This window comes from Schistocerca piceifrons, chromosome 2, assembly GCF_021461385.2.
Source record: "Schistocerca piceifrons isolate TAMUIC-IGC-003096 chromosome 2, iqSchPice1.1, whole genome shotgun sequence".
Lineage (NCBI taxonomy): Eukaryota > Metazoa > Arthropoda > Insecta > Orthoptera > Acrididae > Schistocerca > Schistocerca piceifrons.
Genome location: NC_060139.1, coordinates 615456953 through 615483794, shown reverse-complemented (window position 1 = coordinate 615483794; position 26842 = coordinate 615456953). Strand labels below are relative to the sequence as shown.

General features: G+C 42.1%; 1 protein-coding gene across 1 annotated transcript in view; it reads left to right on the top strand.

The window, feature by feature from the left end:
• Positions 1–22044, top strand: part of LOC124775665 (transcription factor Sox-21-B) — a 157817-nt gene extending 135773 nt beyond the window's left edge. Inside the window, exons 3-5 of the mRNA XM_047250493.1 lie at positions 15351–15499; positions 19515–19753; positions 21636–22044. Of these exons, the coding sequence (XP_047106449.1) occupies positions 15351–15499; positions 19515–19753; positions 21636–22044 (797 nt within the window). The remainder of the gene's footprint in view (positions 1–15350; positions 15500–19514; positions 19754–21635) is intronic.
• Positions 22045–26842: the final 4798 nt, after the last annotated feature.

The following is a 26842-nucleotide window of genomic DNA, read 5'->3' as shown; positions in this document are numbered from 1 at the left end:
TGTGATGTGAGGATTAATTGTAAATATGCTGTCTTGAGCAGCACTTATCTATATTGTTTCGCAAACAGAATACTTTACGTCTCCTACAGTTGCTCATTTATTTCACAAGGGACCTTCTGGGCAGGCCCTGTTCGATTTTCTTCATACTTGTATTATTTGAAGGTTATCGACCGGTCGTGAATTTCTAAACCTCGCAAAAGCTGCCATTGAAAATTTGAGGAGTTTCGAAAACTGTTAAATACATTCAAATCTACATTACTAGTCTGCAATTCAATTTAAGATATTGGGTGAGGTTTTCTCGAACTACGTTCTGACTATTTATCTCGGTTTCACTTTGGAGAAGCACGTTTGTAGAGTGATTTATCTTATTTTACTGCATGATTATTTCTCCCTGTGTAGGTGGGAGTCAACAATATATTTTCGTATGCAGAGGAGAAAGTTGATCAAAATTTCGTAAAAGATACCGACGCAATGGAAAATGTCTTTGTTTTAATGACTGCCACCCCTACTCGCGCATCGGGTCTGTGACATTCTGTCACCTTTTCCGTAATAATAGAAAAGAATTGTCTTTCTCTGAAATTTTTCGATGTCCTCCGTCAATCCTATCTGGCAAGGAAACCATGTCTCACAGTCTCACAGAAGTACTGCAGAAGTGAACGGACAAGTGGAGTGTATGCATTCTTTTACTTGGTTTGTTGCATCTTCTAAGTGTTTTGCCAATAAAACACAGTATTTCATTGGCCTTCCCAATAACATTGCTGTATGATCTTCCCAGTTTAAGTTCTACGTATTTGGAATCCGTAGGTATTTAGCTGAATCAACAATCATTAAATTGGTGTAATTTATCGTGTGGAAGACATCACAATACATTGGGACACACGGCAGAAAACGATCTCCTACAGGATAAGGAGCAGGAAGTCGTCATATGGGTATAAGGCCAGAAATGTGTTGCAAGGGTGATATATACACTAAAAGGCGGAAATAAAAGATGTTTGACAGTGTTTCAGTAATTTAAAGCACACATGAGAACATACAAAGCAAGTGGGAGCGTTCTGTCTGTAGTTAAGGGGGCAGTAAGTTAGAGCACCATCATGTAGTAGCCACATTATCCTTCGTACAACCAAAGGCACGTCTTCCTTCAGGGAAGGCGGGGTCACTCGTAAGAGCCGCTACGTAAGGGTGATTGGTCCCACGAGGCGGTCGTCAATAATTTCCGCCCACACATTGAGGCAGAACCGGTGCTGACTGTTAGCTGCTGCCATACCATGGGTTTACTCTGTAGCCCACAGGTGGGTATTGTCAAGATTGAGGATACCGTCTCATCCTAAAAGCAGCCTCAACTGTGAACAGGATGAGGATGTATGACTGAAATCCTAGCACTGCTGTGGCCTGTGCGACGAACCAGCGACGAAACCACCGCTGCAGAGGCTAGTCCGTAGTTAACAAGGTGTGGATAAGTAATATGAATAGTGGTAGTTGTGATGGAGATGTTCCTCGCGGACGTCTTGCTTTATCCCATGCCGACGGGCTCCCTCCCTCATGCTGATCTTTTATCTGCATCTTAAAGTGGGTAACCTCCTTGGGAGGACGTTTCTGGCCTTATATCCATATGACATATTTTGCTTCTTGACCTCTCAGGCATCATTTCCTGCAGCGTGACGCAATTTAGCCAAATTTCTCTGTAGAGAGACATACACAGGAAAAGTTTCTAATGACATTACAGTAAACCAGGGGGCCCGCGAGAAGCTTTCACACTTTTATAGGTTTAAATAACGAGAGTATTTGGAATAAGTGTAGTCCTTGGAGTAAGGATAGTTGTGGGAAAGAAGAGAAAACATCTTTCAAAACAAACCTGACGCCTTGAAATAATAGTCATTAATTTATGATACGTGTATTTCAGTGCACAGAATTTTGAACAAAATTAAATGACAGAAAGCTCTTTAGGCCGTAACAGCAACAAGTACATCACAATTCAAGGCGAGAATGACATATATGTTTGTCGTTTCGGAAAGCATACTCCTTTAGAGAAGTCAATTTGTACAAATGGCAGAGGTTATGGACTACAGCAGTGGTCACGGTTACTATCTATGACAATCCTGTATACAGGCTGTTCAATTAAAAAGTATTTTGAAATATATAAAATGGCATTTGTAATAAGATAACATGAAAAGGGGGCCTCTGATTAATAAGTTAGCTTCATAAAATATAGGTATGAAGGTGGGCATCCATGAGGCCCTTTTGCGTATGACAATTAAAAGTCTCTTTTATGTTAATATCTTGCATGAATAGTACGTTTTTGAGTAAAGTCTGTATGTTTTGTGAGAAGCCGGTCAAAAATCGTTCTAACGACACCCCATACATCCCTGCAGGATTAGTGTGTGTTGAGGGAAAGGGATGTTGAGAAATATTGTGTAGATAACTTTGAAATAACTGGTTCTAATACACATATAACTTAAAATGATATGCATTTTTGTACAATGAACGTGCTTAAAGATGGCCTGCTTAACAAGAAATACGTTGTATAATTTATATATACAAATCGTAAATTCGTAATGGACGAGAATCAACTTGAATTTAGGCTGATTTCGTATATTGTCACTACAGTAATAAACGACCAACATGAACTTAAATAGAATCACCAAATGTGGCGGCACTGTAGTTACGAGGGCTGTTCAGAAAGTAAGGTCCGATTGGCCGTGAAATAGAAACCACAGTGAAAACCGAATTTTTTTTAATCGCAACAGTTAGCCTCAACTTCCAGCTACATCTGTAAATACTCGCCGCTCCAACTTAGACATTTGTTGTGGCGTTGCACAAACTTTCCAGTACACTCGTCTTAGAAAACAGCCGCCTGGGCTTTCCGCCAACTCTCTACGCTGGTCTGCCTTTCATTATCTGTACCAAAATGTTGTCTTCATAACCAGCGGTTCATGTGAGTAGAGATGAACAACGGAGGGAGCCAATTAAGGGCTGTACTGTGGGTGATCAAACACTTCCCATCGAAAACGCTGCATGAGCGTCTTCATTGCCCTTACAGAATGCGGCTGAAAATTATCTTTAAGAAAGAAACGCATGACATTTATGCTATGTGGGCTGCCAAGCTTCAGTCGAAATTTCTCACCAGAACCATATACTTGGTTGGAGACACTGTTGTTTTCGGGTCTACGTGGTCGCTTTGCCCTCTGAACTGAAAAGAGCGACGTGAAACGATCAACAGGCACACTAAAGACACTGTCCAAAACATCTCTGCAAATTTCCATCGGATTTTGACAATGGTTTTTATTTCGCGCCTAATCGGACCTTCCTTTTCGAATACGCCTCCTAGAACACAGCACTCGCAGCCAACGGTTTGAAGTTCGAATCTCCGTCCGGACGTCAAGAGGGATTCTCTGCCGCTTAAGCGGAATAACGGGGTAATTTCTTTTAAAAAGGCACAACCGAAATAGCTCCTCATCATTAACCAATTCTATATGACGTTCCAAGTGTAGCGACACGCATGTTAAACTCTAAGCTTCCATCATACGTTTTCGCAATAAATATCGACAGATGAGTGTGTAGTGTGTGGATGTTGTTGCTGTAAGCAGACATTCCCCGCAGCGATTGTACTTTTCCACTGCAAGCCACAGAAAGCTAAGGAATAGAATCCGATTCCAACAGAATTTAGGATGCAATCTGAGATGGAACGCATGTTAGACGATAATACAGAACATCGTTTGCTACATATAAATTCGTACGTTTTATTACTGTTTTGTTCTGCAAAAAGTTTCACCAAAACGATCGAAGCAATTGAATGAACAGTGTCAACTCCAGATCGGGAACATTCTGAAGCTGATAACAGAGAAGGAATGCGATAGAAAGTCACATCTGTGGGAGATTAAGATTGGTTTAAACTGAGAACTGCGGAAACAACTTAATTCAGTAAGAACATATGGGGATATTTCATTATAAGTGAATGAAATGCCAATTCCTCGATTATCAAATTCCAATGTAGTGTTTATCTCAACTGAAGTGTTTGTAATGAATAATATGAATCAAGAAAAATTCTCCTTCGCGGTGTCATACACAAATCAAAAGTTGAAATGTTCTCTGTATGTTATGATTCAATTTCTGTATATTTCTCTGCTAAAATTCACCTTTATATTTAGCAGAAACGTATTCTCACAGAGGTGAAACCTCGGTGATAATTTCTCAGCAGTGAATTGCTAAATGAGAACTTGCTTGAAAATACGAGATGCGACACTAGAGGCCGATGCAGTGTCTAATACAGTTGTTGCAGATCCTGCACTGAAGTCCGGGCGATGAATTCGTGATATAATATCTCCGTTCACGATGAATAAATGAATCTGGGTTTAAGACAGCACACGAAATAAGACACGTAACATGTCATTCAGTAAAAAATAGATAAATAAATAAAAATAAACGCATTTTAAAAGCCCTATCTGCCCAGATAGGCGCAGAGAAAATTAACACACACTTCGAGCAAAACCCTCCAGTGCAGCGATCGTAAATCATTCCGCGTAGCAAAGCAAGCAACATTAAACCAAGACAGATTTCAGTTTTAATTTGGTTGTAGTAAACGGTCATGTCACAATTTTATCAGATACGCCATCGTACAATCAGGAACATTATGCTTCATGCACAAATATTGTACTTTATTATGTGAAACTAACGATTGTGCCTTGCGATAAGTTGATGGACATCATATTTTCATCCATTCTATTTTGCAGAAGGCCATTAGTCAGCGCCATACACTTTACCCCCTTTTTTTACGTTTATTGCGAGTCCTTCATGGTCGAGAATACGTCGATTTTCCGAAACATGAATCTCGTGTTTCAGATAGAATCAAGGTGAAATATAAGCACAGAGGAGAGCAAATTTCGCTGGCAATCACGAACAAACGCGAGCTGGGAGGTCATGTGGCAGCAGCAGCAGCAGCAGGCACACGAGAGGGCGCAATCCATTAGGCGGAGACAAGGCGAGCGCCGCACCGCCCCCGGGTTTTGTAAGGAGCTGCGCCGCGGCCGCGCGGGCACGCCGCTTCGCTTCCCGTCCGGCCGCTGGCGGAATATTCTGGTCGCGGCGTAATTTATTGGCGCATCCATTTATCAGGCTGATGTCGCATGAATTAGTCCCAACAAAGATAGATGCTGTATTTTAAAAATTTATGTTGATTGCCGGCGTGATAAAGAGCCGGCGAGGGAATTTCTCAGCGGGCCCGCGACAGTCGGCTCACGCACGAGTCGTGCGCGCTTTCTTCACGCAGATTTTATGGACAAAGTGCCTCAGCCACGCACTTCATGCGAGCAGTCCTGATCTTCATAAAGCGTTTGTCTTAGGTGCGTGTAGGTCACCGGCTCCGTCATCTTTTCCTACCTCCATAGATCGCAAGAACAGGCTCTGGAAAATGTCTTAAGTGAAACACTTTAAATTTCAGACCAGTTCAGTGACCTGTTTCTTCGTCTCACTTTCTCTTCGTGTGTCTGTGTACGATTAGTCTCGCTCTGACTCGATCATTCAAAGTTTTATTTACGTCGACTGTTTTTTAAAAGAAATTAATATACATATAAACAAGCACTCGTAGGAAAAGTCGAGTATTAAAAAAGCAGTTTTTCTCTTAAGACTTCTAGCGATGTACTAGCGCTATACTAGCGACTATTTCCGACTGCAGTTTTTGTTAATGGTTTTAAACGATTACCGACAGGTAGCTAATCTCCAATGTTATCTTGCATGTCTCAAAAATTCGTTGGAGGTTTTTATTTTTATAATATGATGTCCGTTGCTGTTTTAAGTTTAACTGGTAACTGCAGAGCCTTCGAAACACTTATGCCTTTTTTTTGTTAGGCTGAATTTCAGTTTGTTCAAGTCATCATAAACTTTTCCATGACTGCAACCACATCCTAGAAAGTCATGCAGGTAACGCTCACTTATGTCTTTGGAAGTCGTTGGACACTGTCAACGTGTACAACTTAGTTTATTTGTATTCAGAGCTATAAAACAGATCATTTTACATTAAACTATGATGACAAATTTCAGGTTGAAATTCATCAGTCTTTAGACCCAATATCTACATATATAAAGCAGAGTGTATAACTGTATGTTTGTATGTCCAGGATCTCTTCCCAAACAGCTGGAAAGACTTGGAACAAATTTGACGCAGAAAGAGCAGGCTTATCGAGTATCAGCACTGTTTGCTTTTGTAACCTCCTCGCTCAAACAGAGTGTGGAGCAACGGGCAAATAGGTGCTTTTCCCAGACACTAGAATATAGGCTGCCCTGCATGACAGGCTCGAGGAAGCTGATTCGTGGCGGCTCCGAGGGCTTGATATTTAATTATTCACTAAAGGAAAACGTATCAAAATGTGAAGACCTATAGGAGAATCAATGCAGGGCTTCGTACATAATGATGAGAAGAGAAAAAGTGAAGCACGTTGTGTTACATACATCATACAGAGGGCAAATACTAAAATGGCAGCGGCCTCACCGCTTTGGCAGAAGAAAATATTAGAAGTGAACCTAAATAGTGCGTGCAATGCAGTAAAAACGACAGACGAAGACCATCAAACCGACGGGAAGTCTGTAGGCTGTAGTTACCTGTCAGAAAACACACCAGATGGCACTAGATGAATAATGCTTCTAAAAGCATATTTCAAGGCCCGAATTGAAGAGACCACGCTAGTTATGATTGAAATAGTCAGGCCTGTAAACAGAATGGTTGTATGATCGAATCCTGGTGGCGAAAAATTTGTCTGGCTTTAACCTAGCGCCCACTTTTCAATTATTTGAAGATTCGTCAGAAACAACACGTGGTTTGGATTCTAAATTAAACTATAGGACCCCTTTCCCCAGTCGGATTAGTTCAAAAAAGGTTCAAATGGCTCTGAGCACTGTGGGACTTGACTTCTGAGGTCGTCAGTCCCCTAGAACTTAGAACTACTTAAACCCTAACTAACCTAAGGACATCACACACATCCATGCCCGAGGCAGGATTCGAACCTGCGACCGTAGCGGTCGCGCGGTTCCAGACCGAAGCGCCTAGAATCGCTCAGCCACCCTGGGCGGTCGGATTAGTGGGGTAGGTTAGGGACTCTTAAGTGGCTTAAGTAGCGTCCAATTTAAAGACTTGCACCAGGCTATTGAGCCACATAAGATCGTGATTATTACTGAAATAATTGATAATCGTATTGTTGTCTTGATTACTTCGCACTATTTCAGTGCCACTACTGTTCTTTCTGCTTACTTGCATGCTGCGCTTTTCTGACCAGCTACCCTTCATATTTAGCGCAGAACTGTTTTAAAGCTAAAAGGCAGGCAATATGATATTTAGTAAATAGAGTTACAAATGCCCACACAAATGTCATGCTTCCATTAGCAGCCTTTTTACCGCAACTACTGGTAACAGACAAATTAAAAGAGAAAAAACAACTTCGTTAAGATCACCATAGGAAAAGTAACGCATTAAAAATGATTCCGAAGCAAGTGAGGCGTATTACGGTGAGGTCTAGCTCATTTCTTAATGTGTGAAACAATTTTTCTGGGAAGTTTTTGCTTCATAATACGAAAACAAGCATATTAACAAAATCCAACTGGGGCGATAACAACATTAAAAAGAAAAAGGAAATTTCGGTAAAGCGGAACTGCTAATTCGAATCTTCGGAAAGACTCCAGTTTGACGTACTCGTAGTTGAACGATCTTCCAGTGTTACTCACAAAAATCACTCAGGAGAATTCACAAACTGATTTTCCCAGCTGGATGCTATGATAGTAAATGCAGACATTTATGTAGAAAAGTGAATGGCTGTGAATTTCACTGCAGTAGCACTTGCTCATGTTATTTTTGTGTAGTAGATTTTGCGTCGGTAGCCGTACAGAAAAAAAATGAGAGCTATTACATGGAACGGTGGTTAACTTGCAAAATCAATTTATTTTCTGCCGTAAAGGTTACGCAGTAAAAATGTATCTCGGAAAAATTATTGGAGTTAATCGAATTCAGTGTACATCATGGAGAACGTAGCCTTATGCGGACTGTTTGTTCCGGAGCTTAACTGCAGTTCCTCATCACGCAAATCGTCACAACGCGTTGGCACGTTAGTATAAATAGCGGACAGAAACTGAAAATGTTCATGTGTAAAAAATGACACTAGTCAGCAATCATCACGCACCAGACGTGTGATGAGTAAAACTATCACCTTATGCTATGTAACAGATAGACGGCAACTTACGGTCCCAGGGTTCAAATATTGGGTGCGAATATTTTCACAACAGTAAAAAAGGTGCGAATTTCCAAAGCACGGAGAAACATTACTGTACGTCGAGCACACTCATTGTATTAGCTATGGAGTAACACTTCTGGCAGTATTCAGTATTGTAGAATGAAATCTCACTCTACAGCATAGTATACGCTCATATGAAACTTCCTGGCAGATTAAAACTGTGCGCCGAACGGAGACTCGAACTCTAGACCTTTGCTTTTCATGAACAAGTGCTCTACCATCTGAGCTACCCAAGAACGGATCACTACCCGTCCTCACAGCTTTCATTCGTCCAATACCTCGTCTCCTACCTTCCAGACTTCACAGAATCTCTTCTGCGAACGTTACAGAACTAGCACTTCTGAAAGAAAGGATATTACGGAGACATGGCTTAGCCACAGAATGGAGGATGTTTCCAGAATGAAATTTCTATGAACGTGTCTTGATTTTTCTTCAGTCTTGTTTAATTATGGGGTGGATGATGTTTTTCCGAAATTCTGATGGTACATCGCCAGTCTCGTACATTGTACACACCGTCTCCCTTATTTCGCACACATTCTACACACCATACCCCTATTTCGCGATAATCCAAAACCAGCTGCCCTTCTTGGAAATTTTGCGTTGTTCTCCATCAATCTACCAGGCTGATGCGATAAGGATCACATGCTGGCCAGCAGCGCTACAGAGAAGGTTGGTGACACGTAATGTCGAGAGTCTAGTAGATTTGTTACTTCTGCTTAGTGCTCCGACAATGAGACACAGTCTTCAGTTCACCTTCCCCTCAACATGTTCTGTGCGATTGTCCCAATTTACATTGTTTGTAATTGTACTCCCTAGGTATTTAATAGAATCGACATTCATTATATTTGTATGATTTATCATGTAACCGAAATTAGTTATGTGGAGGATGTAGCACTTTCGATTGTTTGGGATCAACTGCGGTCTTTTTACACCTTGCAGATAGCTTGTATAAGTCATGTTTCAATTCATTTTGATCTTCTAATGACATTAGATAAAGGATAACATTTGCAAATATTCTAAGAAGGGTGCCCAGATATCACTTCGATATCACTAGACGACTGCCTGTCAGTTACTACGAACTGTAACTTATGAGAAAGGAATTCACGAATCCCGTCGCACAACTGGGGCGATACTTTTTAGGTACAAAATTTAATTCAAAGTCGCTTGTGACGAACTGTTTCGTAAGCCTTCTGGAAATCTAGAAATAGGAAATCAACTTGAGATCCCCTGCTGACAGCACTTCATACTAATAGAGACCAGTTGTGCAACACAAGGATATATTTACTGAATGTATAAGGAAATAGATCAAGAATTCAAACGTGCTAATAGCAACAGATTTGCTCCTCAATTTGATCCTACGGAACTTGACGTGTAAATAAAAAAAAATAACCAAGTGTTGACTGTACGATCTACGGCATGTTATGGACTAGCCACGTATTTTCAATAGTGCATGCCTAAGTGAATGGGCCGAGTGGAAGGGGGTATGGGAGAAGGATTCGTATAATTCAGTACAGCAATACTCCTATTCATGCCCTCATAAAAGATGCAGTAACAATCTGCGCAAAATCTTTGAAGAACTGTTATGTTCTTAACTCATGATTTTGCATAAGAAATGATCGAACATAGGCTAGCCATTTCGTAAATCACATTGCTTTAAGCTAAACTCTGCTGCGCAAAACATATCCATGCAACATATAAAAGATGGAAAAATCTGCACAGTGAAAGAATTTGGAGTTATTTGTAGTTGAACAAACAACTACTAAAAGTGCCATTTTATTTTAATAAGCAGTGGAAGTGTAATTTTTTTCACTTATTGCTGTTCTGCCTGTTTCCTGCTTACATCCAGAACTGCCGTCTGCATGTACATTTGTCCAAGATCCTAGTTTTTGGCACTTGCACTACCATCAATTTTCTGATGCAACACACGATTAAACATTGCACCAATACTGTAATAATTTGTTTACGTGATTCTGCTGAAACGTGCGTCTGTGTACTTACACGTATGTGAGTATAGCCGATTCATTTTATCTGAATAAGTGAAGAATTTAATACAGCAAACATAGTGGAAAAGAACCGAAAGTATATAAAGAAATGGTATTAACTCGTACTATGTATGGATCAAAGCCGGATGACAAGGAAAACATGTAACTACAGACATAAAGGTAGAACAAGGAAAGGACGACCACGAATAAGACAGTGTCATCAGCTTTATTGCTGCTTGGTTTCGGAACAGAAAATATCTATATCGTAAAAATGTACATGATGACGGAATTGATTTCTAAATAGCCAATGAATGAGCTGTCTTTACTGTTTTTCAGAATAAATTCGCAAACTTCGCGACACGTTTAAATTCTTTTTACATGCTTTTTTGATAACACGTCGCATTAAATAAAATAAGAAATTGTACTTCGACTGGTGTTCTTTGATCATAAAAACATGCTAAAACTCTGAAACAGGATTTCTCGATATACATTTGGAGCCTAATTTCGTCACGAGAAAAGCATCATCATATTTATAAGACGTGATTAACTCGCCCGCCATCAAACGGGGTGGTAGAGGGGATTTGATTTGGCATACACAACGCCATTACTACTTTGTTTCACGGAGTGCGACGGATCGGTACATTTCTACCAGGGGATACTTTTGCCCGGATCGCAGACGAAGACTGTTTTGCGCTCACTGGTAGCAAACCGCTCCTGCCTGGGACACCTCCACCGCGGCGCTCGGGGAAACAGCACAGTTGCGACACCTGAGGATGGGCTTATGAGAGCACGAAACCGGTCGTGATAATAAAAGAAATTTACAACCTCTAGAATTAAGTGAAACTTAATTCATGTCTGGAATTCGCAAAAGGCCTTCTGATGCTCTAGACGATACTGTCATTTACCGTCTGCTAAAGTCGATGCAATGTGAGAATGAAATGCAAAACGATTCAGACAAGATATCTGCAAGGCGCGAGAGGTGTAAATTGACTCTGAACAATTAAACTTGCAAGGTCCATTTGGGCCCTAAAAAAAATTGTTAAATATCGGTTACACTTTAAACCACAGAAATATAAACTCTCTTACTTCCATTAAATATGCACGTATGGATTATAATTACGAGCGACTTAAATTTGAACAATGAAAATTTTCTCACTGCTTTCTCCAGACTGGCTGAGCCAAGAATAATGTGCCTTTTCTTTATAACTGTTTATCGCAGTATCTGCGAGTTCAGGGAAATTTGTAGGTAAGTGACCTACGGAAGGAAGAGGGAAACACACTCATTCATTTTGCCTTATCACTTATTATTTTTCGCTGTTATATTACGACACTAATGTTACTGTACTCTTTTTGAGGGTAATCTATTCAACCATATGTTTTCCCTGTGTTGCAAATTGTTAGAGTAGTTTTATATGCAGTATTCAACCATATATTCCGCCCTCATTATTCTGTCTCAGAACGGTTAATTATCTCCGTGTCCCTCCACATGATTTGAGTTCACTCACCACAGTTCACTCACGACGTCCATTCCAATCTTTTTCTTTTATCCAACTGCCATCTGGTGCCCTGCTTGGCGTCACTAGCTACAGGTAAATCTGCTGACTTGAATTGATAGCGTCCTTACGTCGTTTTCGGTAACGATGAATGCAATACTCTTTACATAATTTCGTATTCTGAGTGGTGTTTTCCTCTAATCAAACCGCTGCATACTCTGGGGTTTGAGTTCAGGATTCATTAACACATTAGTTTGGATAAACAAAGTTTAATTGTTTTTCATCTTATGAAATGGAAGGTGATATCAGAGGTTTTCTCAGATATCATCACGTTACATTGCCACATATTGTCAGAAAACTTAGAAGATGCAAAAACTCCAGCAGCCTCCTTCGTCTTCTGTAGTATTACTACATAGTATGGGGTTCCTCAGGAGATATCAGTGGGGTAGGATGTCGAAACTGGGGAGAAAATGTGATGGATATAATCAAGCTGGGGTAAGGGGAGGAATTCATTAAAACAAAGGCCTCTTCCGTTGCGGCGAGGTCTTTTCACGAAATTTCAATCACAAATTTTTACCTCCGACGGAAAATGGGAGCATCTGTTCGCCTCCGCAATGCGGGCGTCTACAAAACGATGTGTGAGTGCGTCAAAGTGTATACAGATGAAGCGGGAACAAAGTTTGAAATCTGCTGTAGTGGAACAGCACGAGAACTGTGGCCTTCACATCGATTTCAATAATGTACGGTGCTGACTAAGAAAACATACCTTTGTATGAGAAAAGTCCGAGAAGCAATTGAAATTTCTAAGAACGCGTGTAACTTCCGTAGAAAGGACGGCTAAAGGCTTCCGGCACCTTGGCTCCCTGCCATCAAAGAAGTGAATACGCGGCCGCGGCGTGCGAGCAATTCAAACAACGCCATGGAAGCCACCTCTGCGGACAGTAATACAGGGTGATTCAAAAAGAATACCACAACTTTAGGAATTTAAAACTCTGCAACGACAAAAGGCAGAGCTAAGCACTATCTGTCGACGAATTAAGGGAGCTATAAAGTTTCATTTAGTTGTACATTTGTTCGCTTGAGGCGCTGTTGACTAGGCGCCAGCGTCAGTTGATGCTAAGATGGCGACCGCTCAACAGAAAGCTTTTTGTGTTATTGAGTACGGCAGAAGTGAATCGACGACAGTTGTTCAGCGTGCATTTCGAACGAAGTATGGTGTTAAACCTCCTGATAGGTGGTGTATTAAACGTTGGTATAAACAGTTTACAGAGAATGGGTGTTTGTGCAAAGGGAAAAGTTCTGGATGGCCGAGAACGCATCCAGCGTAGCACGCATCCAGCAAGCATTTGTTCGCAGCCCAGGAAAATCGACTCGCAGAGCTAGCAGAGAGCTGCAAATTCCACAATCAACTGTATGGAGAGTCCTACGAAAAAGGTTAGTTATGAAACCTGAACGTCAACTACCCGAGGCGATGGATCGGCCGCCAGGCAGCCCGTGACAGAGCACTTCATCACTGGCCTCCAAGAAGCCCTGATCTTACCCCCTGCGATTTTTTCTTATGGGGGTATGTTAAGGATATGGTGTTTCGGCCACCTCTCCCAGCCACCATTGATGATTTGAAACGAGAAATAACAGCAGCTATCCAAACTGTTACGCCTGATATGCTACAGAGAGTGTGGAACGAGTTGGAGTATCGGGTTGATATTGCTCGTGTGTCTGGAGGGGGCCATATTGAACATCTCTGAACTTGTTTTTGAGTGAAAAAAAACCCTTTTAAATACTCTTTGTAATGATGTATAACAGAAGGTTATATTATGTTTCTTTCATTAAATACACATTTTTAAAGTTGTGGTATTCTTTTTGAATCACCCTGTATTTTGCATAAAAATTTCCCCTTTCACGCTCTGCACTTCCATGAGATGTAAAGCTGATATGTACTGATTTAAGGTGGGGAGGTACGACCAGGTTTGAAAGACCACTGGAGTACCAATTGATAAGAAACGCCAACTAAAAAATTGGATGATGGATACCTGGTAAGGTGAGTGGGATGCAAGTGATAAGGGTCGCATGCTACACCAGTTCTTTCCCGATGCAAGGGAGAGACTAAAAATGAAACATATCGATCCCAGCCACGGTATGGTCCACTTCTTAACAGGACATGGATGGCCCTTATCCCACGTACTTAAACCGCGTAAGTCTGAGATGCACATGTGGGGAAGAAGGTTCTCGAGAACACACCGTCTTTTTCTGCGGACGATATACCAACCTCAGACACACAAGACACTTAAACCTCAACAATATCCAAGACACCATACACGCAATGCTCAGAGACGAAGACCACTGGACCGTGTTAAACACACTCACTGACGAAATAGCCACAGGTTGGAAAACAATAATGATTCCGGCATAGAATCAGGTGATGACACTGATCTGAACTGTGATTGGCGTTCGGTGGCTTGATAGACAATTCCAAGACACTCACCGTCATACACACTTGGTGAAGGGACATTCTTCCACTGATATCTTTCCTAACTTCTCTTTTTATTCTTCCAAAATATGGTTATGGTTTATAATTCTATTTTCCAAAATTTTGTTTATTTCATGATTTTTTTGCATCCTTTATCTACCCATCTTAAACATAAGAATCTTGTTTATCTTAGAAAAATTTTTCCAAATTCATAATACGTTTGAAAGTTATAATACGTCATAACTTCTTCTCTGTCTTCATAAATTCCTATATTCCATTCATAAACCGCTAATTTTAAGATTTTCGTTTCTTAATTACTTTTACGTTTATGAATATTTAAAGCTGCAATATTATTAATCCTTTTTAAAATAGGAAATAACAAATAAGTGTCATGTTCTGTACATGTAAAATTTCGTATTGTGAAAGTACGACCTGTCTTAGTAGCAAGGTGGCAGATCATTTGTAAATGGCAGCAAATAAATAAATCAAATAAAATAATAAATCTGGGCGTTTCACTTCTAGCTAATGATGCGGGCCCACCAATAGCAGCAGGAGGAATTTTAACCAATAACTCTTCTCCAAATTAAGTGTGGGAAAAGTCCCATTCTAACCATTGACGTAGTCTAAGCCGGTAATCCGCTCCTTCGGGTTTAGAGCAGGAAAACTTCTGTTACTATCCAAGGACGATGGCCCATCAATGGTTCCTGAAGATTTTTTACCCAGTAATCCCACTCCTCTTGCACAGGTGCTCCTTTATAAGAGAAGGTGACAATGGTCTCTGACAGTGCCAAATTTACAGTGGACATCACAAGATCCTGAAGAATATCCCAGAAGAGGGGTCGAAACGTCGATTTTTTGAAGACATATGACGCGGCGTAGCAACCCAAAAAATATTAACTTCACTAAGAAATGCTGTTGACTCCCAAGTACCTACTAAGGAATGACCAACGTAATGAAACAAATGAAATCACGGGGAAATATTTAGGTTTTCCTTTATCCCATGTGTCATTCGAGAGTAGTCTAAAAGTGGCGGTATGAAGCCTCTGTCAAACATTTACGTATAAGTTACAAAGCAGTCATGTAGATGTAGGTCTGTGAAGTTAGTGTGGCGCGCTACGTCCCCGTTTTCCGTTCGCAGGCATGGCGGCGAGCCAGATGGGCCAGGTGGGCTCCTACTACTCGCCGGCGGCCGCCTACGGGTCGCTCAGCGCCGCCTCCATGGCCGCCGCCGCCGCCGCTGCCGCCGCGCAGCAGTCCGCCATCTCCGGGCTCTCGGCGCCTGCACAGGTACTGTGAACCACCCTCCTCACACTCGCCGCACCTCTCACCCTAGCCTTCCCTTATACTCGCCATCTTGTATATGGGGTGACGGCCATGTGTGTCACCTTACGTTCAACTGCATGAAGATACATTGAAGAGCCGAAGAAACTCGTACACCTGCCTAATATCGTGTAGCGGCCCCGTGAACACGCAGAAGTGCCGCGACAAGATGTGGCATGAACTCGACTAATGTCTGAAGTAGTGCTGGAGAGAACTGACACCATGAATCCTGCAGGACTGTCTATAAATCAATAGGAGTACGAAGGGGTGGAGATCTCTACTGAAAAGCATGTTGCAAGGCATCCCAGATATGCTCAATAATATTGATGTCTGGGGAGTTTTGTGGCCAGCGGAGGTGTTTAAAGTCAGAAGAGTATTATTGAAGCCACTGTGTAGCAATTCTGTATGTGTCGGATGTCGCATTGTCCTGCTGGAATTGTCCAAGTCCGTCGGAACGCACAATGGACATGAATGGGTGCATGTTATCAGAGAAGATGCTTACGTGTCACCTGTCTGAGTCGTATCTAGACGCACCAGGAGTCCCGTATCACTCCAACTGTACACGCCTCGCATCATTACAGAGCCTCCACCAGCTTGAACAGTCCCCTGCTGACATGCAGTGCCCATGTATTCATGAGGTTGTCTCCATACAACTTACACGTCCATACGCTAGATACAGTTTGAAACGAGACACGTGCGACCAGGCAACATGTTTACAGTCATCAACAGTCCAGTGCCGGTGTTGACGGACCCAGGCGAGGCGTAAAGCTTTGTGTGCAGTTATCAAGGGTACACGACTGGCCCTTCGGCTCCGAAAGACCATATCGATGATGTTTCGTTGAATATTTCGCACCCTTGCTGATAGTCCAGTACTGAAATCCCCAGCAATTTGAGGGAGGGTTGAACTTCTGTCACGTTGAACGGTTCTTTTCAGTCGTCGTCGGCCCCGTTCGTGTAGGATCTTTTTCCAGCCGCAGCGATGTTGGAGATTTGGTATATTCACGGTGCACTTGTGAAATAGTCGTACGTGAAAATCCCCAACTGTTTGATATGTCGGAGATGCTGCGTCCCATCGTTCGTGCACCGATTGTAACACCACGTTCAAACTCACCCAGATCTTGATAACCTGCCATTGTAGCAGCAGTAACCGATCTAACAACTACGCCAGACGCTTGTTGTCTTACATAGTCGTTTCCGACCGGAGCGTCATATTCTGGCTGTTTATATATGTCTGTATTTGAATACGCATTCCTATATTAGTTACTTCCGTGCCATTCACTAGTTTTATTTTCAATGTATTTGACCGTCACTAAACATATGAAGAGCAGACTCAAATAACCAGTTATCTTTAACGTTAAGCTTGATATCCTGTTTCACAGGGCTATACAGCGTGATTCAGTTGCCCCTGCCTACGGGTTTTGTGGAACCCGCAATGTGTTCAAAAACAACGCGCGAGATTTGCCTTCAGAAACCACAACGAGATTACACTGCAAGTTTCGACTTTTTCAATGTCGTTCAAATCTGCACATAATGACGAGCGGATGGTGCGCAAATCGACACGTCATGAAACTGATCTCCTTCCAACGTAATTAAACAAAACGTAATAAAACTCCAAATGTCATTAGTAAGCGGTAGTAGTATTATACTTGATAAATAAAACATAGACTAAATCAGAAATTTCAGTTATTATTTCAATATACTACAAGCAAATACAAGAGATGCTTTCACTCCGAAAGACAGAAAAAGATAGACAGCAGATAGGAGGCGATTGTGCCTCTCTTGTGAATGAACGTAGAATTAAACGGTAACGATGGCTGGAGAAATATGGAAGTTGTATTACACAATTTTATCTTTGGAGTGTGAAATAGTTAATTACGTAACTGTAAACTATATCACATCGATCACAGAACTCAAGTATGTCAAGATGACAGCGCCGGGTTTTTTTTTCTTTCTTGAAATCGTTAGTAATAAAATCTAAAACAAATCTGATTCGAGAAAAAACTTGGGAGAGAATAACATTTACAACGATGTGAAAAAAGTCACAGGATAACTTTAATATCGTGTCGGACATCATTTTGCCCAGCGAAGAGCAGCAACTCGACGTAGGACGGACTCCACGAGTTATTGGAAGTTCCCTGAAGAAATACTGAGACATGCTGCTTCTATAGCCGTTAATAATTGCGAAAGTGTTACCGATGCAACTAACCTCTAGATTATGTCCACAAATGTTCGATGGGTTTCATGTCGGGCGATCTGAGTGGCCAAATCATTCGCTCGAACTGTCTAGAATGTCTTTCAGACGAATTGCGAACAGTTGTGGCCTGGTGACATGGTGCATTGTTATCCATAAAGTTCCATCGTAGTTTGGGGAAGTTGAAGTACATAAATGGCTAAACATGCTATCCAAGTAGCAGAATATTACGATTTCCAGTCAAAGATCGGTTCCATGTAAACATAGCCAATACCATTAAGGAGCTACCGCCTGTGCCTTGTGGACAACCTGTGTCCATGGATTCGTGGGATCCGTGCCACACTCGAACCATACCGCAGCTATTCCCGCTGACATCGGGACTCAGCTCACCAGGCCACGGTTTTTCAGTCGTCTTGGGTCCAACCAATATTGTCACCAGCCAGGAGAGACGTTCAGGGCGATGTGATGTTAGTAGAGTCATTCGCGTCACCCGTTTGCTGCCACAGCCCATTAACACCACATTTCGCCTCACTATTCTAACGGACACGTTGGACGTAAGTTATTTCACGCAGTGTTGCTTGTTTGGTAGTAGTGACAATTCTACACAAACGTTCGTTAAGTGAAGACCATCGGCCACTGTGTTTTCCATCGTAAGAGGTAATGCCTGAAATTTGATACTCTCGTCACACTCTTGACACTGTGGATCTTGGAATACGGAATTCTCCAATGGTTTCCGAAATAGAATGTCCAATGTGTCTTGCTTCAACTACCTACCATTCCACGTTCCCGTGGTGCGGCGATCAAGTCGGACACCTTTTCACGTGAATTACCAGAGTGCAGGCATAGCTCCATCAATGTAATGACCTTTTCTAACATGTGTACGTGACACTGCCGCCATTTGTATCTGTGCATATTTCTATTTTGAAACTTTTGTCACCTTAGCGTATTCTCCATAATACGAGGGCTATTCGGAAAGTAAGGAACGATAGGTCGTGAAATGGAAACCACAGTGAAAATCAAAACTGCTTTATTTGCAACGGTCAGATACACCTTCCAGCTACTTCTCCACACAGTCGCCGATCAGAGTTATACGTCTGTCGTGGCGTTGTACCAACGTTCAATTCCCTCGTTATAGAAGAGCCGCCAATGCTTTTCGACAATTTTCTAGTCTGGACTGCAGCTCGTTGTCTGTGTCAAAATATTGTCTTCATAGCCAGTGGTTCATTTGAGCAGAGATGAACCTCAGAGGTAGCCAATTACAGGCTGTATTGTGGGTGATCAAACACTTCCCATCGAAAACGCTGCAGGAGCATCTTCATTGCCCCTGCAGAGTTTGGCCGAGAATTGTCGTGTAGAACGGACAGCACGACAGTTATGTTTTGTGGATTGCATAGCTTCAGGCGAAATCTTTCACCAGACCCTCATGATTGGCGGGAGACGCTAATTTTTAGCCATCTTTACGTTCTCACTATGAGTTCAGAACTGAAAAGAGCGACAAGATGCGATCGACGGGCGTACTAGACACAGTGCCCAACACATCTGTGCAAAGCTTCATCAGATTTTCACTGTATTTTCCATTTCGCGACCGATAGTTCCTTACTTTCCGAATAACCCTCGTACAACATTTAACTCCTGACGTTCGCAACTTCCGGCAGTGTGGGGGAAGCAAGACAGTTACCTAGTAAATAAATAATTACTCATATTGTTGTCTTTAATTTCGGTTTGAGACTAGTGTATTTTCCAACGGCTGTAACAACATTTCTCAGGAGGACCGTAATTCGGCTTGTGCAGGTGGTGAGCTCGATGGACGCGATGAAGTACTCGATGGAAGCGGACAAATACCGGTCGGCGTACATGCCGCCCATCTCGATGTATTCGGCGGACCCAAAGTCGTATATGGAGCGTGGCGGCGGCTATTTGGACCACACGTCGGCGCTCACCAAGGCCTACTTCGAGTCTTCCAAGATGTACGTCGAGACCGGCCGCTACGACGCAGAGGCGGCAGCAGCCGCTGCAGCTGCGCATCAGCGGTGAGTCCCAGTCAGCTGTCGTGAAAACTGGAAGATAGTCTCTGAGAAAAAATCACGGAACGTGGGTAATGGTATGGGACGTATTTCAGAAGCGCTGCTTATGACCAAATTGCCGATCCATTGATGTCTCAGGAAGTGTCTCAGCACCATAACCTCTAATTTGGTCAAGTTGTGGCATATATTTCTTTAATTCCCGATTCAATTCAGTGGTTTTCGATAGTTATCCGACCCACTTATCTAATTTTCAGATTCTTCTACAGCGCGACATTTGAATTACTTCACTTCATATCTAAAGTGCTTGTCGTCAAAGTTTCACTTTCGTACACAACAGACAAATATTTTCAGAAAACTGTTTCTTAGACTTGAATTTGTATTCTGTTTTAGCAAATTTCTCTCTTTAAGATGATTGACAGTCTCTGTTTTATATCAGCTCTACTTCTGCCATTGTAAGTTCTTTGCCGCTCAAACAGCTAAACTCATCTACTACTTTTAGTGTCTCATTTCCTAATATAACTCCCTCAGAACTGCCTAATTTAATTCGATTACTCTCCATTACATTTTTTTCTCTGTGAATACACTGTCGATTCCGCTGAACTGATCTTCGCAGTCTTATGCTGTTTTTGAGACAAGTATAATGTCGTGGCAAAGATCTACATTTCGATTTATTATTACTCAACTTTAAAATTCTTTCTAGTTTTCTCGTTGCTTCCCTTTTACGTCTGCTCTCTGTACAGACTGAAAACGTCGCAGATAGTCTTCTACTAAAGACCTTTAACTCTCATATTAATAACATGGTTTCTCGTTGCAGGTATCCTTTTGCCTCCTGTATTTTTTTGGAGAGAGTGACCCTATTTTGAAACTATGCCATCTCTTCCTCACGTGATGAGTTCTTTATTCCGGAACCCTTTAAAACCAAATCGCATAGAAAGAACAACTTTTCTAAGAATTTCCTTGCTAACCTTGACATCGAATTCCCAGGAATAAGAGAAGTGAAGCTTATACGAGGTTTTTGTTCCTTTGCACTGTTCGTAATGCTTCAAAAATTGCTTCCTAGCCATAAATTTGTCCATGTAGCCAATGGGACGTTCATTGTAGGCACTTTTCTTCTTCTTTTTTGGAGCTGATATTTGCCTGTGTCAGGAACCGACTAATTCAGATTCAACATTTTGCTTGTCTTTCTTTTTTCTCTTTCTCATCGTCAGTTAATTTAATGACGATGACAGCCTGCCTGTGAAGGCATCTTTCGCAGTTACTTGTCATGCTTACATTGCGAGACAACAACGCGCGCCACATCGAAATAGGACGTTTTCCGTACCTAATCACGTATCTTAGTTTCCACTATGGCTGGCACTACAGTTCGCTTTATCGAAATGTATAGTAGTATTAGTAGTAGTACTAGTACTAGGGTTTGCTGTTGTTTTATTCATTCTTGGACAACTTTTACAAATGTGCTCGTTATGTGATGGTGTCACAGTTTCAGAATAAAGAAGTAACATAATATGTACAGTAATTTACTTGTAATAATAGTTGGACAAGTGTCGCTTTTGTAAAGCATCCGGATGTTGCTAACTGTGGCTAAATTTGTGATCTGGTGTAAAATCAACGTCACTGAAAAACATACGTTATGTTTTACAAATCAATGTGTGCACCAAGAACAAGCCAACAGATACTAATAACTCTTCACGACAACCACAGAGCTACAAATATGCGACAAACGTGTATCATCAAACGATGAATTGCAAGGCGATTCTTAACTGGCAAGGAAAAAAAATTGAAGAATAAAACAAAAGGCGACTGCTTGCTGTAATTTGTGGTTAATTTAACAGTATCTGTGTCCCACATGCATAATGGGTAGAAGTTTAAAATAAATAACGTTGTGCAGGTACGACGTGTCGAAAATGTACGGCACGGCCCCCGAGAGCCACCCCTCGCCGCGGACGCCGACCGAGTCTCCGACAGAGAGCAAGGTGGGCGCTGCAGGCGGCCTGCTGTCGGGGGCGGTCGACCGCCAAGACGGGGGCGGAGCACCCGCCTCCTCGTCCTCGGGCTCCTCGGCGGCGTCGCCGGGTCTGGGCTACTACCACCACGGCGGGGGCGGCATGCCCGGCCTGCTGCCCATGGCGCAGTACAGCGGCCACTACCACCAGGCGGCGGCGGCGGCTGCGGCGGCCGCGGCCGCGGCGGCCTCCGGAGGCGGCTCCGCGGGGGCCGGGGGCAGCGCGGGAGGCGGCGCGGGCTCCGTGGCCGGGGGCGGCGCAGAGTTCCGGCGGCCCCTCACCGTCATCTTCTGACCGGGCGGCGGCAGGGGCTAGCCCGGCGCAGACTCGGCCGAGCTCGCGGCCTCTTGGCTGTGAGCCGTGAGCAGAGGGCGGAAGAGGTGTCGTGCTCGTCCTGTCGCCCACACCCGACACCAGCACCGTGACCTGCAGCCGTCTGGAGCCTCCGAATGCGCGTCGATGCACGTGGCCCGGCTCTCGAACGGCAGTTGCGGATCGCCGCTGTTTTGTGACAACCGTTACTCTGAATACTGATTTCGCGTAAAGTGGAACAATAATGACCCTCCTGCAAATGGATTGTCCCTCCCTATCGAAAGTACTTAAAGCTTGAGCTTACGTCGTTTAAAGTGCCATTTGAACGTAAAGTGAAAAGGGAAGCTGGCCTTTCATTTATTTACAATTTGTAGATCACTGTGATTTTTCTTTGAGAGAAATTACGAGGAATCAAAGATTAAATCAGATTCCCGTTTCGGACAGTATTAAGGTTTGGCAATTAAGCGTGTGTCACACGAAAAAAAACTAATGGTTCACGGTTCAACCGATGACCATTTCTTACATTTCTTTTTGTCACTTATCATCACTTTCACCTGTGATAATATTTTGAGTCTGCGAAAAATACTAAACTGGTTCATGGTATGACTTTCGAATAAAAGCATAGGACCTCCATCTAAATATATAGGTATCTAATTCGCAGAGAAAGGGACCGTCCCTAGTTTTGAGCGAGCCTGGGAGTTGATTATTAATTAATTTCGCAACAAAAATGAGATGCAAACTCACACGTATGCTACGCTGTTTCAAGCCTTTGTCGGCTCTTTGTCCATCCCAAAACCGACCACAAGAGGAGGAGAAAAGCATTAAAGGTGTTTCATCCTTACCGAAAATTTGTACTGTGATAGTGATGGATGGAAAACGTAGCCACATTCGATAAGGAAATGTCAAATACCTGAGATAAATACGGTATCTAACACGGAATCGCTTGCCGTTACTGTTAATCGTGTGATTTTCTCTGCACAGAAAATATTTTTACCGTACTCAGAATTAGCAGAAAAGCCGAATGATAGCCGGTCAAGGAATTTGTACAACATATAAAAGATTACAGTCTAACAGGTCGGCGCTAGCCTGCAGTATCACACGCAGTTCATCACACCAACCCTGGAACTTACGAGGAGTGCGAGAAAAGTAATGAGACTGATTTTTTATCTACCAGAGCTTTTATTTTTTTTAAAACAACAATACTGTCCCTTTCAACGTAGTTTCCTACGCCAGCTATACACTGGTGGAGCCGTTGGCGCCGCTCTTCGTAGCATCGCTGAAAGGGCTCAACTGGTAGTGTATTTAACATGTCGTTCACATTCTTTTTAATGATCTCTAGAGTCCCATAATGGCATCCTATTAAGACATTTTTCAATTTCGGGAAAACAGATAAGTTACAAGGACTCACAACAGGTGAACAGCGGCGCTGTGGACCAACATGAATGTCTTTTGAGATCAAAAATTCCTCAAAGGAAGTGGACGTGTGACATAGGGCGTTGCTCTGATGCAGCTTCCATATTTCTGCAACGTCCGGTCTCACTCGGTTCATCCTTTTACTGAGCCTTTCAGGGACATCTCTGTGAAACACTTGGTTGACGGTTTGTCCTCCAAGAACAATATCACAAGTGCACACAACCGTTCGAAGTTTTCGTTGGTTTATAAAGTCGACGTTCTTCCCGAGCGGTGTTGTCGACCTGCAAGGTGTTCTCAACTTCCAAAAATTATTTGTCGCAGCGCAAAATTTGTGCTCTTTAAAAGGAATATTCCCCATAGGCCCGTTTGAAATTTTCAATGGTCATACTCACTGATTCCGTAAGTTTAACACAAAATTTTGTCGAGGACGGGGTCCGCGGCCGTGGTAAAGCGCTGAAAGTTGTCATTTCGCTTAGGCTTTACAAAGAAGCTTTATTATTTATATACCACGACTGCAATTTCAATATTTTGTTCCAGACTACCTGATGATAACAAAATGTCGAAATTACAATCCTGATATGTAAACAATAAAAGTTTTTATTACAGTCTAAGCGAAATGATAAGTTCCAGTTCAACACGAAACTTGATTGCATAAAGTTGCTCTAAATTCCGCTCTTCCATTTTCCTAAAACACGATAACAACAAAACATCATTGATAGCGCTGTCAGAAATCATGTGATCGCTGTACTGAAGTGAATCTTCGACTGAGCTTCTGGAAAAGATGAACACATCGGTGTACACAAGCGGAATAAGGCGGCGTTGCTAGATCGCTCACAGCGTTGTCAGTCTCATTACTATTCTTACATGCCTTTCTTCCACGAATGCTTCAGTAGGCCTAGGAGATTCATCGTCACTCTATCACATTACAAGCCAACTGAAGCTAATGTGCCGATATCGGAGCTTTTTATTGACATTTTTCCAATTGCAATCGTACTTCTGAAGACTGTCCCGCACAGCAAATAATACGGGAGCCTTGAACGCCTGCAAGGACTTCGGCGGCATAAGCCCCATAGACAGTTTTATGGAAAATTAGGACTTTTCTTCTTTCACCAGTAATTGAGTTACGTAAGAAAGTCTGGTACGTGGACCAGAGACCGTCGCGTCTAGTATTTCATGCTCACTCTCTTTAAACAAATCCAGTTGTTTAACCTACACATCTCAGCCATACGCCGATCACTCTTCACGCACAACCGTTCGGCAAAAGGCGTAGATTCGACGTACTGTAGACATCAGGCCTATCAGCCTCTGTTAATGCTTGCGATTTTAGACTGTTTTGCACAGTGAAACAAAATTATACAAAGAAGCTAAGCTTTCTTTCTGATTTCTCATTTTCTATGTTTCCTTACAAAATGGCTTTGCGTCAATAGTTTTGCTCAGTAAAAAATCCGCTGCTGAAAGTAACGATATTCGTTTTTACCATATGCAACCAGATATAAATTATCTTAAATGTCATTCTCATAAAATAGTTACGATATATACGTTTGCATTACCTTATTTTTCGTTCTTACCTAATAATTTAGTAAATTCTCATGTTTTGTTGACGAGTAACATTTTTTACTCTTTACGAGTAAAAAAAAGGCCGTGATAACTTCCAATCAAGCGAACGCACTTAACGTGTTCTTCCTTCCGTATTAGGTATACAGGCCAGCACCTAACTGCCTCTCATTGTCTGCGGGATACAGAACACTCTTTTCTGGACGAAGTGTGGGCGACTAGGAAATAAAAGCAGTCTTACATTATAATCTTACTTAGAATTGTTGAGTCAGACTCGTTTTATTCGGACTCCACTGTGTCGGTTGTCGATTGTAAATATTTGTTTATAGGTGTAAAATGAATGTTGCAGAATTTATATAAAATGTAATTTATCCTTTATATTATCTTTTTATTTCTAAATGTTCCTATGTCACTAATGCTCTGCTCATGGAAATAGATGTACATGGTAAGACACAGTTATGATCCCTGTATCGATGGTATTTACTGCAAATCAATAAACTGCATACATTGCTATTGTTAGAAGTACACAGATCATACTGAATACTGTATCAAGGAATACACCATTACAGCAGAACCGTTCCTTTTCCTGGCCTCTCTTTTCTAAATTATTGAATGTTCAATGTGCCACAGTGCCAACTAACACTTTTTGTTGTACAAAATCTCATGTGAAGGAAAACTTCAACGATGTTTAATGCAGGTAAGGCAAACGCCCTGACAGGACGTTCATCTGCGCCATCTAATGAAGACCTTAACTGAATTTACTGACACATTACGTCCACAGGTCTCCTAAGTGTAAGAAGGTAGTATTTTGTGTGTTATTTTCACCTACACGAATCGCTGTGTCAGGTACTGCAGTGGTTAAGAGGTTAAGACAATGCACGCATGTTCAGAATGATTGACGTTTTGGTGGGGGGGGGGAGAGGGGGGGGGAGGAGAGATTCTCATTTGGTTACCGCGAATCGCGGCGGATTTATTAGTTTGGTGCAAGACGTCATTTCTTCGCAAAAACTGATTTTCTTCCTCATAGATGATCTCTGCTGTTCTAAAAGAGTTCCTTCTCGAGATCCAGTTTTTGTATTCCTGCACTAAACTCACAAACTACTCAGAGGATCGGGCATCTACAGCTAAAATAATACATGATTCATGAAATAAGCACTTTTATGATATTGCACAAGATGTTATTAGCAAATTAAAATTAAAATGAATGAACGTTCATATGACGGCTTTATCCTGTTTACTGTAGTCTTTTCAAAGACCCATGACCGGTTTCGTATCTTAACGGTGCATCCTCAGGTGTACCTTGGAACATCGTAATTCTCATCAACCACAAAGTGATTACTTAATCACACCTAAGGATTCACTTTAAGGTGCGAAACCGGTCGTGGGTCTTTGAACGAATTACAATAAACAGCTATTGCTGTTTTATGGACTTCATTCATTTTAATTTTAATTTGCTAGTAATATGATTCGTGATATTATGGTATGAAAGGTCCAATTCTACCCATAGCACTCGTGTATCGTGCAGAAAATCTCTTTATTCGCCCAAATTTTCCTCCTCCAAACCCATATATATCACGAGGCAGAAATTTTCGCAAGGACCACGTCTGAGCGATATTGAAGCCCGTATAGAGCACTACCGCCGTCGCATTGGTTCAAGAGTGACCAAGTGAAAAGTCCGTATTCGTTAGCTAGACTTCTTCTCTTTGCCTTCAACTTAATATGCAGTCGGCCGAGAGATTTAACATCTTTTAAGTCAGACATTGTTTTGTTCTTACGCAGACATTCGATTTTATAGCCCTTAGGTCCCAACGCA